General features: G+C 39.6%; 2 protein-coding genes across 2 annotated transcripts; both read left to right on the forward strand.

Moving 5' to 3' along the window:
* Nucleotides 1-541: 541 nt before the first annotated feature.
* On the forward strand, nucleotides 542-8508 carry RB195_000064 (uncharacterized protein; the record flags this gene model as incomplete). The annotated part of the gene is made up of 17 exons (XM_064196201.1): nucleotides 542-579; nucleotides 655-747; nucleotides 800-887; nucleotides 1775-1870; nucleotides 2492-2653; nucleotides 2807-2884; nucleotides 2938-3026; nucleotides 3563-3671; nucleotides 3726-3844; nucleotides 4730-4844; nucleotides 4932-5029; nucleotides 5661-5744; nucleotides 6060-6149; nucleotides 7291-7363; nucleotides 8133-8167; nucleotides 8285-8355; nucleotides 8477-8508. 17 exons carry the CDS (start codon nucleotides 542-544, stop codon nucleotides 8506-8508), a joined length of 1470 nt encoding a protein of 489 aa, XP_064052082.1.
* A 1387-nt stretch (nucleotides 8509-9895) lies between these two features.
* Nucleotides 9896-17012, forward strand: RB195_000065 (uncharacterized protein; the record flags this gene model as incomplete). Its single annotated transcript, XM_064196202.1, has 11 exons — nucleotides 9896-9986; nucleotides 10860-10990; nucleotides 12086-12220; nucleotides 12276-12398; nucleotides 13511-13718; nucleotides 13781-14017; nucleotides 14094-14211; nucleotides 16423-16558; nucleotides 16611-16677; nucleotides 16740-16839; nucleotides 16904-17012. The coding sequence occupies 11 exons, from the start codon at nucleotides 9896-9898 to the stop codon at nucleotides 17010-17012; spliced, it is 1455 nt and encodes a 484-aa protein (XP_064052083.1).
* Nucleotides 17013-17231: the final 219 nt, after the last annotated feature.

The raw sequence follows: 17231 nt of genomic DNA on the forward strand, positions 1-17231 counted from the left end.
CTTACATCGTAAGAAATAGCTTCACCAAGCGAAATATCTTTTTAAAATAACTTTTTGGCATGGACAGACTTTTTGGCGTACCAAAAATTTTAATAATTCTGAAAACGTGGATTGACCGGCAGGGTTAAAAAACCTTAACTGGAATGCGAATTTTTTCTGGTTGTTGCAAACGATAGCCTAACTGCAAAGTCTATAGATCAGCGACACGCTTTCATATTTATTTTTTTTTAATTTTGATTTCCCCATATCTTTTGTTTGATTTGTGTTCTACACGAGAATCGCCAATTCTTCAACAGAAGGCAAAAAACATGCGGATCCGCGTCCTTTTCGAAAAATTAGCGATTCTGCTGTACTTGTAGATGATTGAAAAGAAGGCTTATTGATCACAGCTGCTCATGAGCAACTGCATCCAACCTTGCACAGCTGTTTTTCTTACGAGAAAATACTTGCCTGTATCAGTACCGTTCCCTATCATAAAAAATGGTAACTAAGTATATCTCATTTTCATTTTTAACATTTGTCAATCCACCTTGCATTTCTGATGCAAAGGAACACACGCCGTTCCAGAAACTACAATAGGTTCGTTTCAAAACCAGTTCTATGGAGGTCCTAATAGTCAAGGATGGAGATTGATCGAGTGAAACAATTTTGAAGGCAAAAGATTACCTACAAACCGGAGAATTGTCCTTCGCATTTCAAAAGAACAGCTCACTATTTGAAACAGTTACGAGAGGATGGAGACTTCAGGTGACTGTTTATTGTAAATTTTTGATGACATTACAACATTATCTACGTTTAGACAGTGTGACATCGAACTTGTAACGGATGGTGGCAGCGAAATCGTCCATTCTGCTATTGCTGCGGCACATTGTGCAAAAATTGCAAAGGTCAGCAGAAACAGTTCACAATGCTTATAAAGTGAACAAAAAGAAAGCGAAGTAGCAATGTTTTTTATGAGTAGAATGTCAAAATCTCTTCTTACTGATTCTATTACAATTCTCCACAGACGTCGCAAAAAATTCTCATTTTCGGTATTTCTCACCTCGCTTACGTCTATCAATGTCAAAAAAACCAAAAAAAAAAAGAACAAAATTTAAAGAGTTAGGTTCGTGGAAGAATGAGCAGGTGCAGGTTTGCGCAACTTTTTCTTGGACGAACATAACAAAATTTGCTGCCTGATAATCGATTGGTGGTCATTGTCGGAAAGAGTTCTTGATCTGAAAAATCCAGCAAGGCGTTTCGGCCGGAAACGTATTCGAACTGAATTTTAAAATTCCCATTTGCACTTCAGACATTCCCGTGGCTGACTACTTACTTTTCCTTCTTCGATAGCCAGATGTTCTTTTTCAGCTTGTTTTGCTCGGCTCCTCAATACATGACTTCCAAACGTCTACCCCACTTACTTTTCTTTCTTGGTGCTGGCTTTTCCAGTTACGAAGTTGGAAAAGAATTATGTTGCTGATTTCTTTTTTGATGTCCACATAAAATGCATTAAAATTCAGTTTCATTTTGTTCTGAATCAACTGCTACGAAATATGCGGAACGTGCTTCCTCAACCCGTTTTTACTGCAGTTGTTCTTCTGAAAATTTTGACGTCACTCTGTGAAGGATAGTTCAAATACGTCTTGAAAACACAATGTAAATCAGCGTCCTCTCAAATGCTGCAAATGTTAGGAGTTATTTGAAGATTATGCTCCCAACCCATCATCATCAGATTCCTTGCAGATCTACTCGCAGTCCAGTTTAATCGCATCTAATTTCAAATTCTCTTTAGCTTCTCGAAGTACACGATACACCTTTGCGTATTGACGTGCGTGGTTATCGTAGAGAATCAGTCTCAAAGGTGGTAGAATGGATGTATAGCGGCCAGGTAAGAAGCATTATGAGATTTATTCCCGGTAAGTAAAATGGTTTAACAAAAGTTAGTCCTCCTTCACTTGGCTGCGTTAAACGCATCACCCCACGAATCTGAGGTGGTACGGATTTCAGGTGGAGTATGCGTATAGATTATGGAGAGGTGTGTGGATCCGTCTATTTCTTCCTAATTGCCGTAAAAACACGGTCTGGAAGATGCGGCGTGTGCACAAAGCTGACGCGCTCCAATCGAACTCGTTGTGGAAAATAGCGCGCCGGAACGCTCGAAGCCATATCTTCTGGGCCGTACCCACCTCTCCTTAATCTACGATCCCGTATACGGATACTCCACCTGAAATCCGTACCACCTCAGATTCGTGGAGTGATGCCTTTAAGATGGAACCAAAAACAACTAATGAGCATGTCTTTGACCAAACGGATAGATACGGTACAATAACAGTTTTATTACTTTGGTATCAGGTCTTCATAGGCCTCTATAGAAAACAGTTCCTTGTGGCTGCACTAATTATCCGAGAAATAAACGATCAGTTTGAGCATTTCTGGTTTGTGCGTCTTCATAACTCCACAGTGCATGGATCGTATCCTCTAAAGAGTACTTATTCTTATTTACAATCAGGCCGAAATATTCACGAATGAGATGGAGGAGCAGATGTCGTTGACGAACTACCTTGGTGTTGTTTTTCTTCATCACCTACTCGAAAATAGCTTGAAGAGCATAAGCGCTGAGCCCAAAATGCGGATTGAAGCTATCAACATCGCCACACATCCTAAAACCGGGGTTGGTTGCAAGTTTTTGGCTAGAAAAAAGCCTTCGGCCGCAGTCAGAGTATAAATTTGGCCTAAAAGTCCTATCCTGGGGAATCGGTAGCTCGGTAAAGGAGTAAAGGCATGTAAAAGATTAACCTAAAATGTGAATGTATTGAAATTTTAGGTATCGCCTGAAACGATCGCATCCATTTTACGCATCTTTCATGAGAATCATGCAACTTTGTCACTTGACGAAATAAAGGTTGGTAGGATTTTTTAACTGTCAGGGAGGGTAAAATCCATTTAGAACTATAGCATCTTCAACCATGGGCTATAAGAAGGTTAGTCTCTACACCAGTAAAAACCCCAACGAAGATTGCACTCTTAAACATTGCACTTTCATGGTAAGCATTTCTGTTTTTTGAAACATTTACCAGTGCTACAACAATCCACATAAATGTCTGAAAATACTCTTTTTTTATTTCTTATCCATTTTTGTCCTATTAGCGCGGGCAGCCTTCCTGACACTGATACAATTATTTTTTGGAATAAGTACATACTGGAGTGAGGAAGCAAAAAAAAAATTTTTTTTCGAAAAAGCAAAATCTGTGACAGCAATTAACAAGAAGTCCTCCTTTAAAGTTGTGTAGATAATTGAAAGCGAGCAACGCGAGCACCAGAAGTAGTCTGAAGTCTTGCTTTAGTCGAGCCATCAAACTGGTGTTTAATATAACATAAATAAAGTTATAACTTGAGTAATAATTCAGTGCAGCATAAATACGATGTATGTATAAATTAATAGATTGAAGGATTTCATATGAATTTGAAGAGATTAGGACGTTAAATGAGAGTTTGCCAAGAGTGTTTTAGACGGTTTCTCGGATTTTTCTTCATTTAGTTTGCAAGCCCATTGTCCTTAGTGCTTGCTATTGTCGTTAAGGTTACGCTTGTCACAAAACATACGTCACCTCGATTACATCACATCAAGCATATCCATAGAAGACATGTATATTCGAGAATTAACCGCTTTCCAGAGAACGTTAAGGGCTGTGGGTTTTCATCGCCGATCAAAATATGCATTAAGATTTTAACAATTTATTAAGGTCCTGTTGAATCCAACAACACGAAGGTTTGCAACAGTATCAGTGGAGAAGTCAGGAATCGTAGCTATCAATATGGACAGAAGTAGTTATATACGCCATGCAGGGGTGACTGTGGAGAGGTTAGTGAGGACACTGTAATAAAGCGCTGTTCTTGGAACGCTCCAAAAAGTGGATAAAATCTTGGAATGCGCAAACACAATACCCAACACCCCGCGCCTCTCTATGTCTCCCCTCTACGTTTTTCCAATTCTGCCTGCTGTTTTCAAAAAATGAAACACACATTCATACGGTTGTTTGTTAGCTTTCCTCTAAACACAATTAGGAAGTCAAAAGTATGAATGAGCAACCACGCGCAATCTCGCCTACTTGGCTTTCCACCAAAGGTATCGTCTGGTGCAGCGCTACTGCTTCCGGACGGTCCCGACGTTCTGCGTTGTGACCGCTCCTCTTACAGCAATCGCTCTAGCAATCACTCACACCCCAGAGCTGCTTAGGCTCGGGTCCTCCCGCTAGTCGCCTGCCATGAATCTCGGCTACAACTGTCCTCACTTGCGGGAAAACCACTTCTGGACGTTACCGTCTTGATCACACTGCACCAGTGCCTAGAGCCTTTCTCTGAGGTTGCACGGGATGCCCAGTCATTCTCAACCAGAAGTTGGCTCTTCGCAATTAAGTACAGCAGCAGACTTACTGACCCAAAAGGCTCTCCATGGCTGTGAACGAGCTCCTTCTAGAGGTTTTGTTGCTTGGTATCACGTGGCTGGTGCTCTCGTGACTGCTAAGTACAATTCGAAATCAAACTTACGAATTCGACAAGGCAGCGCGATGAAACGACTACCTATAGTATAGAAACAATAGACATAACATCCTATATGTACTAGAGCAAGGATCTGACACTGCTCTTTTGAATCTTTTTCTTTTTTTCCTTTTTTAAATCTTTTTACGATAAAATATCGACTAAACTAGATATATAGGTATGGATCACGATATTGTGATAATTGCAGGACAGAGAGTGAAAGCGCGCTATCAGCACAAAGTAAAACACAACCATCGCAAAAAGAGAGCAGCTTTAAACCACTTCTTCCACAGGAACGAAATCAAGAATTTTCAAAATTCAGCGTATGTTTTTGTAATGGAAAATCTCACTGATATTGGAGTACATTATTATTTTGCACTTATTATTGTCTAGATTACTATTTTCTTTAGTTGAATGATCTGCCATCGTACTCACATAGGTCTACTCCACAGCGGACTTCGGTTGATTGCCAAGAGAACGACGATTCGCAGAGCGATGCCAGCGATGGGTTAGCTTTTTTTGCTGCTGGCTCTGTTCAGGGAGGATATGTGATTTTTTAAGAGGACGTCCCATTTTTCTAGAATGAGAAAACATGCTAAAACCACGATTTTTGCTCGCTCGTCGAAAAGTTTGTGAACGTGAATTAAATTCAATAACTTAGAGTAACGAAGTAAGAGTTCGTATTCAAGATCGTGTCGCATCACTACCCTAAGGTTGCCCTGTCACTCTTTGGAGAACGGGGGGGGGGGGTCATAAAGAGAGAGGGTTGCAAGGTGTATAGAATTGGGAGCAACCGAGAACTGTCGCAGGAGCGTTGAAGGAGGAGGAAGAGAAGAAGAAGAAGAAGAAAAAAAAAAAGAGGGGGGGGGGGGGGTGGGGGATCATATACAAGAGGGTCGTGTCGCATCACTACCCTAAGGTTACCCCTTCACTGTTGCAATTCTCTGTGAGACGCCTACATAAAACTTATTCTTTTTACTGTTGAATTGTTGAATTTTGATCGACAATAAATGAAATAGCTGTAGAGCACATTTGTTCAAACGCTAATAAAGGCTCCGCTCAAGAAAGAGTTGTTTAAAAATAATTAGGGCTTTATTTGGGATAGAAACTAACACAGCTAAGTAAGAGAAGCTATTTAGGCTTGAAAACGATGCTGTCTTACTTTCGGAAAGTATGGCTCGAGAACTGGCGACCTTACCACCATCCGCCGGCAAAGATTTCTGGTAGGCCAGGTTGCCAAATTCTGCGATATAATACAGTTAGTTTTGCAAGGAGTGGGCAAATGAAAGAGGACATTAGCTTTCTTTTAAAAGTGTGTATGATTTGTTCTCTATGTCCAGGAATGAAATGATGCAAGGTTACCAACGTCATGTGCCTTGTTATACGTTACGAATATACTATTTTTAATTTTCTTCATTCCCATCTCTCCTCCAGAAGTAAAGCTGCTAGGGACATAACCTGAAAAGTTCAAACGTCAACCTCATTCTGAGCAAGTAGACCTGTGTATGCTACCAACAGTAACAGCAGATCCATTTCAGTAGCCCGTCAAATCAGGACCGCCGTTTCCAGTACACACGAAGCGAAATAGAAGAGCTGCAAAACTACCCAGACGACGTTTTTACCAAAACGTGAGCATAGCACACATTTTACGTTCATTTTAAGTGAAAATATTGAATGAATTGATTCCAATTTTTAAAGACAGGAATCACTGATATTGAGATCTCTTTGTAAAAAGATAGGGTAAGATAAGTGATGTAAATCACGAGTATGAGAGATCACCCTCAATTCCACTTAATTGTTCTAAAAAAGAGCCTTGTCGACCCAATTTATTTCCGAAGAACCTAAAAACGAAACAAAGTGCCACCAAGGGATGTGTAGCACCTTACTAGGTGCCTCTTAGAGAATGAGTGAGGAACTCGTGCCAAAAACAGAGGAGGAAATTGAGCGCTGATTTGATTATGCTCATACTCGCGATTTACAGTAGATACGGTAATTCTTTGTTTCACGGATTAGCGTTTTTTTTTTTCGTTTTTTTTTTTCTCTATCACTTGGTTCATTTTGCTCTCTTTCATGACATGAATGTATTTTTCTAAATTACTAGCGGTTTCAATTTAGGGGACCACACTCTGAGGTAATTGCTCTTTGAAGACATATAACACTTGGTTAAAAAAAGCGATGGAGAGTAACTTTTTCAAGGTTTTAAAAGGAGTAAAACCTTTGAGGAGCAAATTATTTTTTTTCGCAATTCCTTTTCGCGCACTGGGTACGCGTTCCTATCTCCTCAGCAGCCTATATTTATTGTCCATATATCTGTCTCACTTGAATATTCTGGTAAGAGGCGTCACTGATCTTCGACAGCTCGCACGTGAGTGCTGCGCGTGCAGAAGGGTGGTGCGTCTAACCCGTAAAAAAAAGTGTTTTCTAAAACGACGATTAGGGAGAGACGGGCGGAATCAGTTCTTTCCTTACTCTGTTGATTTCACCTGATGATATGATGAGGAGGTAAAATTCAACTTTACAAATTTTTAATCTCAAACTTTCTATGATTAACTGTTTCTTTTCATTCAATTTCTATAATTAACTGCTTCCTCCAAGTAAACGGAATAGTCAAGTGGCCAGATACACGAGCAGTGATTTGGTGGAACTCTCGGGCTACTGCAGTGATGTCTTTAACAAAAGACATCCTAGAATACCCCTCTGATAGAAGCTACTGGATAGAAATGAATAAATGAAGTTAATATGTAGCTGCTCTTTCTAAATTCTCTTCAGACCCTCGCCTAACAGTGCTGCTTATTCGTCAGCAAGTTCCTCTGAAAACCGAAAGGATTTGCAAAAATTCGAGGTGATTCCTATTTGAAGAGAATTTCTTTTATTTTTATAGTTACAATAGTAACACTTATGACTAAATTATGGTAGTTTTGTAATATAGAGAGGCAGCAAAGATTATGCATGGTATCATTTGATTTATTTTTGATGTATCACAGTTAAAGGTAGCATATCACAACATTGTTGAATACACTTGTGCTTCACGCACCTTTTTGAGAATAGTTAATCAAAAATGAGCTTCACTACGCCTGTAATTATTAAGTACACCATAGTTTTTTTTCTAGTCGTGAGGAGATCCTACCATTGTATTTTTGTGGTTCTGCGATACGTCTCCTTTAAAGGAAAAACCTATAAGATTCTTAAAACTTTTTTCCTTTTCCTCTAACAACGAATAATACTAAAATCTGTCGCATCATTCTGTACACGTGAGGTAGAATGGCTCACCTCATCAAAATTAGGCGACGAGCATGAAAAATTTCTGGCTATTTTCGACGCATACAAAAGTAAGAACGGGCCAACGTGATGGTCGCCTCCTTGCCTTGTGATCTAACAAGGAGGGGATATGACTACATAAACAATGTAAATAGTTATATTCTGAGACCGGAGCAGATAAAACTACAAAAACACAACGATTTGAACGACCGTAATCTTTCTGTCAGTCTCCAACGGAGCTCCTACTGCTGGGAACCTGCCCCTTAAGAAATTGCGAATAGTTGCCGTTTCGTCCTTAAAATACTTCATAACGAGATTCACGTGTAATTTTTGAAATTGCCCTCACATTTCAGATTCCCGGAGAGAATGCCAAAGACCTACCAAAAAAGTACGTATTTTTTAAAGTTTTTTTGGTACTCTAAAAAACATGTGGGGACCGTATTTCCTGTTATAAAAAAATCTTTTACCCCAGTAAAAATATGAAAGATCAACTCTATTGTTTTAGTAAAGAAGAACCACCACTAGTGGCGGCAAGTCCCCAATCAATCGACTTTGTTGGAACCGGAGAGAACGCACGTTAGCCCCTTGCTAAATTCCGTAAATTTTGACTGTTGATGATGTGAAAGGAAATATTTAGAGAGAGAAAAGTGTGAAAATAATATGAAGCATTAGAAATTTTATTGAATCTTATTTTTAGCCAAATACGTCATGTCGCACTATGCTTTCTGAAGAAATCGTCTCAACCGATCTACATTGACCATAAGTACATTTCGTTCATTTTAGAAATTGAAGCAGAAACAGTTGTCTTTGTTGGATGTGAAACGGAAAGTAAAACCTTTTGTTTAGAAGTGTAACACCTCTTATATCAAATTTAATCCTTTGGAAATCATTACTAAATAAAATGCATTGCTGAGAGATAAAATATTTTGAGTGAAATCTCTTCCGTTTAAAGATTTGTGGCCAGTGTTCAGTGGAGCTAAAAATGGCGACAAATGTGCAATTAATGGATACGGTAATCAGTGTCATAATAATTTGATGCAAACAAAGAAGTCAGAGGATCGTCGAGGGACCTTATGACACTTTCTTACATACTTGCATTCATCGCAATCATTGCAATCTTCCTTCCTCGTTCACAAGAGAATAAATGAGAGAGCCAACCGACGACTTACAGATTAGCGGTCTGAAGGAATTGATGTTTGTGTTTCAAAGGAATCACCCCACGAATCTGAGGTGGTACGGATTTGAAGTGGAATATTCGTATACAGGATAGTGGATTATGGAGAGAAGGGTGATTTCGTCCATTTCTTCCTAATTGCCGTAGAAAACCGCCCGGAAGATACATACTGCTTCGAGCGTTCCGGCGCACTATTTTCGACAAGGAGTTCGATTGGAGCAGGCTAGCTCCGTGCGCAACCGCATCTTCGGGCCCGTTTTTTACGGCAATTAGGAAGAAATGGATGGAATGACACCCCTCTCCATAATCTACTATCCCTTATACAAATACTCCACCTGAAATTCGTACCACCTCAGAATTGTGGGGGTGATGCCTTTAAGGCTGATATTTGATTGCGCCAGTCAAATTACGACAGGTATCAGGCAGTGGCCGTATCCAATCATCCGTCATCCGATCCTTGGGTACGATATTCTCTTCTACTTGTAGCTATGAGACCCAACAGTAAACTTAGGACTTTCTTCGTTGAGAGGATAGAGGGTTTGTTCGGAAACATCACGTTCGATTTTATCTTTTCAGACTCCTAAAAAGGCGATATTATCAAGAAATAAAGGATTATAACACTCGTATCTGGCTCAATTAAAGAAAGCGAGTACTGAAACATCACCATGCCGAGGTTTTTTTAAAGTCGTACATGGAGAAAGAAGTATGTGGAGCTATGTTCAAACATCATCGTTGTTTATGTTTCTGTCCAAAGGAGAGCTTGAGATGTTATCGAAAGAAAATTTACGCGCCGCAGATGTTTTTATTTGCACATCGATTAGTTGATAAGCGCAGTTGTCCTTGCTGATGGTATCAACAGTGTAAACAGTTCGTCTTTGTCTTCGTTTTCTCCGTGATTGATTTTGGTGCAGTAATCGCTTTGATTATTACAACCAATCCTCAATGAGTGATGAATTCCTTTCATTCCCCTCAACCTTCATATGGGCTACTGCAACCGCTGCCTACCAAATAGAAGGAGCTAACCAAAGTGACGGTGAGGTTTTTTATAAGCAAATCCTGAATGGAAATTGTGATAATATACGTATTTGTGTTGCGAAGTCCAGAATGAATCAACTTTGGGCTTCTGGACCATAAGTAGATTTTGCTATGACTTGCAATAGTATTAGTTCTTCACTTCTTAACGTTAATCAGAGGTTGTTCGCCCTCGAAGCGATCCTTGTTGATTTGTTTTTGAAGATGAAAAGAAAAATGGTCTGGCACCGATAAATCCCCTTGAGATTGAGATGAGACTTCAGTTCGGAATGGTCTGAGGACTGGGAAAGGCGGGTGCGACTAACCTAAACATACAATGACTTGCTCTGGCTATCCGACGCATCAACTCATCAACTCTGCCTCCAGAAACGTCTGGTACCAATTTATCGAGCCCGGAGGAACTAAAGGCTTGGTTGCCTCTAGGGCAGATTCAAACTATCGACCGACCGTGTAGTCCCAGCAGAACTTTCCACACTACACCCGCTTTAACTTGTGATTAAAACCGTTTTAAAGATTTAGCAGCTCTGTAATATGGCCGAATAAACAATCAGGGTTTGGAGAATTTTGATCGCCTTTTTAAATCAACTTAAGCTGGGCAGACACAAGTGCGTGCTACCAGCGGCTGCACATTCGGTGGAAAGCTACGCTTCTGAGAACGCCAGAAAGCCAATACAAGATAATTAAGATTTCATCTAGAAACCTACATACTCAAACTCAAAGTTCATACTCAAAAAAGAAAAGAAAACATAGACAGAAGTATATTTAAGGAGACTAGTTTGAATTCTAAATCGTTCTCATCCATACCGTTGGAATCAGTTTTCTTGGTCATTGTCGCTGATCTGTTGTCTGTTCCATGTTCAAACTCATGTTGAAGGTAGAGGAATATCCACATGGGATGTGATACGGAAGCAGCCGGGCAGAATTGCCGACAACTCATCTCCATCTCAGAGCTGTGATGGGTATTACCTCTACAAAGAAGATGTACTGCTGTTAAAGGAGTTAAATGTAAGATTTGATGTTGTGTTCATAGTTTCTAGTTCTTTTTCTGTTTATCCGAGTCGTTGTCGATGATGTGGCCCATAAGATGTCAGCCTACTCTCCTGTAAATATTTAAAAAAAAACATCCTTACAAAAACAACGGATTACATTGCCCCGTTAAGAAAGTGATGATAAAAGTGAACTTTTACATATAAATCGCTTCTTCATTAGGACAAAAAAGCAGAAGTAGATATATTTGCTCTTTTCTGGTGATGGTATTGTATTCAGTGGTACCTGTAGTAACCATAGATGACGTTTTCTACGGTTTTCCTGCCCTCACTTCCTATGTTACTTTCACGTGTTTCCTCAAGACGTCTTTGTTGGTTTTTGTTCAGCAGTTTACCGCTATATTAATTATTCCCTTTTTACTTCATTTACTCCACTTTGTTTATCTATCCCGTCAATTATTTTCACTTTCAACTGTATTATCCGGGCTCCCACTGTTCTTCGATTTGTTCGAGCTGGCACCAACACTTCTTCTACTTTTCCCAATCGAGGATTGCCCATTTGCTTCTCTTCTCACAAGGGACTCGAAAAGCCGTCGAGACTAGTACCTTTCTCCGAAGGACATCGTTGATAGTTCTGACCATCGGGTCGGCGGTCTTTCTGCGGTGTGCGCGATATGGTATCCAGTCGCTCGGACCCCTGGGTCAATGATTGTCGTTGAGACGCATCACGAGTCCGGTAGCAGCTAATTTTGCTATTCCTGGCTAGTGTCTCTGATCTTCGATCGATGACGCAGGACTGAACTACGAACTCCTTTTTTTCGCAAAACGGGATACTTCTAGCACCACCTGTTCAACTGAACATTCTATGACGCTGGTCGTAACTTCCTTCTGCTTGTGAATCGCCCATTTTTCCCGAGTGTCGGTCATGGAAGGAAGAACAGCAAGTGGGAAGCATAGAGTCGGATGTCCCTAGCCCTCTTAAAAGGACTAAGATTTTTACTTTTCGTTTCATTTCTGTTTTTTAAATTTGATTATTGTCTATTCACGGTTACTTCTTTACTGCCCTATATCATATTCTCAAACGTAAATCAACTACTGAAGAGTGCTATTTAAGGTAACACACTACAGATTTTCTATCTGCTGGACTCGAATACTTCCGAATGGCTATATTGGCAATATTAATGAGAAAGGAATTGCGTTTTATCGAAGTTTACTCGAAGAGTTGAAGATCAACGGAATTGAGCCTATTGCAAGTACAGTCGAACTTCTTAGATTATTATTACTTTTTCATTTTTGCACTTTAGGTAACATTATTCCACGCCGACTATCCTTTTGAACTTTATGAAAAAGGTGGCTGGCTTAATGAAGAATATATTAAATGGTATCTCGATTATTGTCATTTGTGCTTCAGCCGCTTTGGAGATCTGGTTAGCACAATTTTCCTCTCCAGTTTTTTTTTTTTTTGACAAAGTTTTGAGCAGTAACAACAACACAAAGAATAGTCTATGAATAGCACTTGAAGGGTGTTAGCGTATTTTAAACATACAAAGCCTTGTATTTGCAATAATAGTGAGTTGGCTAGAAAGCATCTTCCGACAAAATTCATAAATAAAAAAAACCTTTCATTCAAACATATAACTGGTGAAGTAATAACCATCGTTAAAACTTATCAGCCTTCTGTTGTAAAAAAAAAGGATGAGACCCACAAAAAAAACCGGAGACACTTGCACGTTTACTCGTGATTTCCTGAAAACTTCCGAGACACTCGGAAATTATAGTCAACTCAGTAAGGAGTTTTTCATTGTCGTATTGGTTTTTAATGAACTGTATACAAGTTTGTGAAATTGTTTTATTGACTAACGTTTTGGAAAAATCGGCTTCTTCAGAGCCTAAAATTATCGACTCAATTCACAACTCAAACGAATTAGCCGAAACGTTCACCAACCTCGTGTACAGCTCAATAAAAATCAATACGACACCTGTTTATCATGCCGAGGTTCGCTGAAAGTCGAACGTTTTAGTTTTTCATAGCTTGCCGTAACTATTTTTAGAAGAGGGACTTTAAGTAGTAAGTGTGCAAATGGTTTTGATATTAATTTTGAGCATATCATAGACTTAATGTGCATTTTAATGGGAGAGAAAAAAGGCAATTTTTGTTTGAAAATGGAAAGTAGTTTTCTGAACGGTTCAGTGGAATGGTTAATGGAAGGAGGTGTTGAGATACAGAAGTTGGAAATAGAAGGATGAACCGAGTATGCAGACGGAACGCACAGTTGATGCTTCCGATCAGATCACCGTTAGATCACTTGTGGTCAATATATCCCGGTTTCTCGCAACCACTGTCCTATACTGCACTTCGTGGAAGTTGCTGGCTCTACTAGAAATTTTTGCCTGAGTCAACAGTGCGAGCAAACCCACACTATAGTTTGTGATTTTATACATACGTCAATGTGAACAACGAAATTTTAAAACACGAAAAGAAATAAAAGGAAGTAAAAGTTCATGCTTTCCAAACAGGAGTTAAAAGATGAAACTTGAGGTAAAGTACTGGATATCGTTCAACGAGATTCCAATGCACGCGTGGTGTGGTGTCACGATGTTTGAAGGACAACCGCGTCATTCGCCTGAAACTCAGGAATACTCAATACCGAAGAGGAAAGTGCCGTATGTTGCCGCGCATAACATGCTTCTAGCACATGGAAAAGCCTACAGAATGTATGAAAAAGAGTTTAGGAAAACCCAAAATGGTAGGAATGAACTCCCAATCCAACTTTGAGATTCAAGGAAGAAAGTAAACTGCGTCTTATAGGAAAGTTTGGTTTCGTTGTTGGTGGTCGATGGTGTAAAACGTTTTCATCGTCACCTGAAGACATCGCGGCAGCACAAAGAGCCCTTGATTGGAGCTTCAACTGGACGGTTGCTCCGATATTCGGAGAAAAAGGAGATTATCCGGAACATATGAAAAAAGAGATACAAATACTAGAAAAAGCAGAGAATCAGGAAATCTTACCGAGATTCACAGAACAGGAAATCACAATGCTCAAAGGTAATCATTCTGACGCGGCAAAAAATCTACTACCACGGACCCTGCTCAGAAAAAATTAAAAGTTTCTGTTTTTAAGGATCGGCTGACTTTTGTGGCATTAACTACTACTTAACAAATGAAGTCCTTGCTGGAGATGGTCCTTCTCAAATGGAGAAGGACGCGCACTTCGACTACTTGGACGGTCGATGGGAGAAGTAAGTGGTTAATGATTTTCAGTCTGCAACAGTGATTTTTCATGAAAAAAGAGCAATTATTCCGCAAAAGTAGACTAATTTAACCGCAAAAGTAATTACTAAAGCAATATTGTGCGATAAAACAATAACAACAACATTAAAACACTGAAAGTACTACACAACAAATTCTTTTGACACATCAAACCATCAGGTGCTAATTAGACCCAGCATATTCCTTTAAAAAAAAGATAGTCTCGAATTGTGCAGCGATACACATTGGAGACCAAAAGGATGACATCAATAGAGAATACATTAGTGCATAATTACCATAGCATCATTGATTAGAAACACATAAACCAGTAATTACGTAAAAGAAACGAGTTCATTTCTTGTTAGTGACTAAAACCAAAGGTCCAGAAATTCACAAACACTCATTTTTTTTCTAGGAAATTATCACAAGGTCAGCGTCGGGTAGAACTGGCTTCTAGCTCTAGAAAGGCTAGGCCTTTTCCAGATCCCTTCGTGAGATGTTCTGTTTTTGGCTCATAGTTTTGGTTCCTCCTTTCTTGTTGTTCATTATGACACTAGCTAGGTGGAATTCTGCCTTGATATGCTCCTTTTCAATTCGTCCCTGCAGTTGGTCCTTATTCTCTCCTGGTGGTGGAAAGCCGTTCAAGGATAGCAAAGTTGGTGAGCCCTTGCGCTTGAGGTCCCCCCACCCGTTCGCCCAGCGTCCCGTACGGATTCCTCCGTTCGAGGTTAAGTTGGTCACCCAAAGCCTAGTATCCGGTTATCTACCGTGGCGTTCTGGGTCTGGGAAAAGGATCTCGCGTGAGGATTTCTCACCCTCTGTAGCAAGAGAATGACCTGCCAACCCACCACTCCTCATGCTTTAAAGGGCCAGCCTTGTTGTGTAAAATTCAGGCGAAATTCTAGTGAACTCTGTTCCATCTTGTTCTTTTTTTTTCTCTGTTTTATGGCACACCTGCAGGTTTTTGAATAAATAAATAAATAAATAAATAAATAAATAAATAAATAAATAAATAAATGTTGGATATCTGAGTCGTTTTCCTCTTCATCTTCATTGAAGCTGCCTATCATTATCACGTCGATAGCGACGAGGAGGACGATGGCGTCGATTATTCCAGCTCGGATCGATGGATGGAGTGATCACGATATGATGAAAACCACTCAAATATCCACCATGAGTACATCTCACGAAGGAATCTGGAAAAGGCTCGAATGGAGCGGCTAAGACGCGAAAAAGAGGAGCGCGATAGACTCAAAGAGCTTGAGGAGGAACGAAGTCGCAAGACGATCGCTAAATCGAAAAAAGAAAAATCTCGTGAACGCCGGTGTGGCACGGGAGGAGGAAATGGTCGCGCCGCCAATACCGGTAGGTAGATCAAGCACTCACACGAAGAATTCGCCGGCCACGACTTCGACACGTTCCGTAGTCACACCGTCGATGACACTGCGATCGCGCAACTCTTGATGAAGGAGCTTCTCCTCGTCGCATATCTCATTCATCCGTTGGCCTCGGGTTCTTCAGCTCGATCTCTGCCCATGCGATCTTTTTTGTTTGCGTCTGTGTGTACTCGTGCAACATCATGTCTTTTAGTCGTTCACTCCTACCCGACGCTGACTTTGTGATAATTTCCTAGGCAAAAAATGAGTGTTTATGAATTTCTAGACCTTTAGTTTTAGTCACTCACAAGAAATGAACTGGTTTCTTTTATGTAATTACTGATTTATGTGTTTCTAATCAATAACAACAACATTATAATCTCCGAAAGCGTAACTCCAACTAAAAACTTTGTAATTTCAAGTTTTAATTAGTCTAATAGGGTTGAATTTCAAAACTTTGAGATATCTGATTCACTAGAAGTAATATCCTTGGAAACACTTATGTTTATTTTCATCTATTGTTTATCTGTCTTATGTTTGTTTTTATCTCGTCAAAACGTTTTTCTCACTAATCAAGGGCATTAAAATTTCTGAGCGTTGACTTCAATCCGATTTCTTTGTCCTACCCATATTTCAATGACCAGTCTTAGTACATAAAATTATCATCAAAAACTTGTTCGGATGAAATAAAGAAGCTAGATGTGGTTGATCCAGACTGATTACTGTTAACTTTAAACCAAATGTCAGTAGGTTTTGGAATTAAGTGCAAAAAAGAAACAAACAGAAACTATGGATTTGAAAAAAAAAATGTAAAAGATATTTCAGAATCAGTGGGAAAAATTCTTGGTTGCGCTACGTTCCTGAAGGACTACTTGAACTTTTAGAGTATATAAGAGATAATTATGGAAATATTCCTGTTCTTATAACTGAAAATGGTTGTGACGATAATAATGAGGAAAAGGTTCGAGTTTTAAACATTTTCTCCGGTCCATTTTAAACGCAACACAGTTTAGGTTGATGTTCTTTGTGACCAGAACAGGATACGCTACATAAAGGGCCATATAGAGACCGTACGGAAAGGTAATACCGTACCATCCGGAAATTCTACACGATATTTCATACAAGAAATGTTTTTGATTAAGCGTTGCAACGTGGATGTAACGTGATTGGCTATACCGTATGGTCCCTTATGGATAACTTTGAGTGGGATGCTGGATTCGGCGTGAGATTTGGATTGTACAGGTGAGACCTTAGAGTCAGGACCATTGAGCTGATAAATATTTTTCGTCTAAAAAAAAACGTTTAGGGTGGACTTCGACTCACCGTCGAAAACTCGCACAATCAAAAATAGCGGTATATTCTTCAAGAATTTTCTCAGCCAAATGAGAAAAGATGTAGAATCCAGAAAACAGTAAATTTGCTCTATCGATACGAAGGGATCGGAGACTTACGAAGTTGCCCCAAGTTCGCAGTTCAAAACTATGCCCACTATAGAAATTATCCTTCAAATCTGTTGGAAGAATTTAGGATTTTGAACTGTGAAGTTGTAGGGACCTGTACGAACTCATTTTCAGTTGTCGGTATATTTAATCTATAATAAAACACCAGGAAGTTCTGCATGTATTTAGATGAAA

The sequence above is a fragment of the Necator americanus genome, chromosome IV, assembly GCF_031761385.1.
Source record: "Necator americanus strain Aroian chromosome IV, whole genome shotgun sequence".
Taxonomy (NCBI): domain Eukaryota; kingdom Metazoa; phylum Nematoda; class Chromadorea; order Rhabditida; family Ancylostomatidae; genus Necator; species Necator americanus.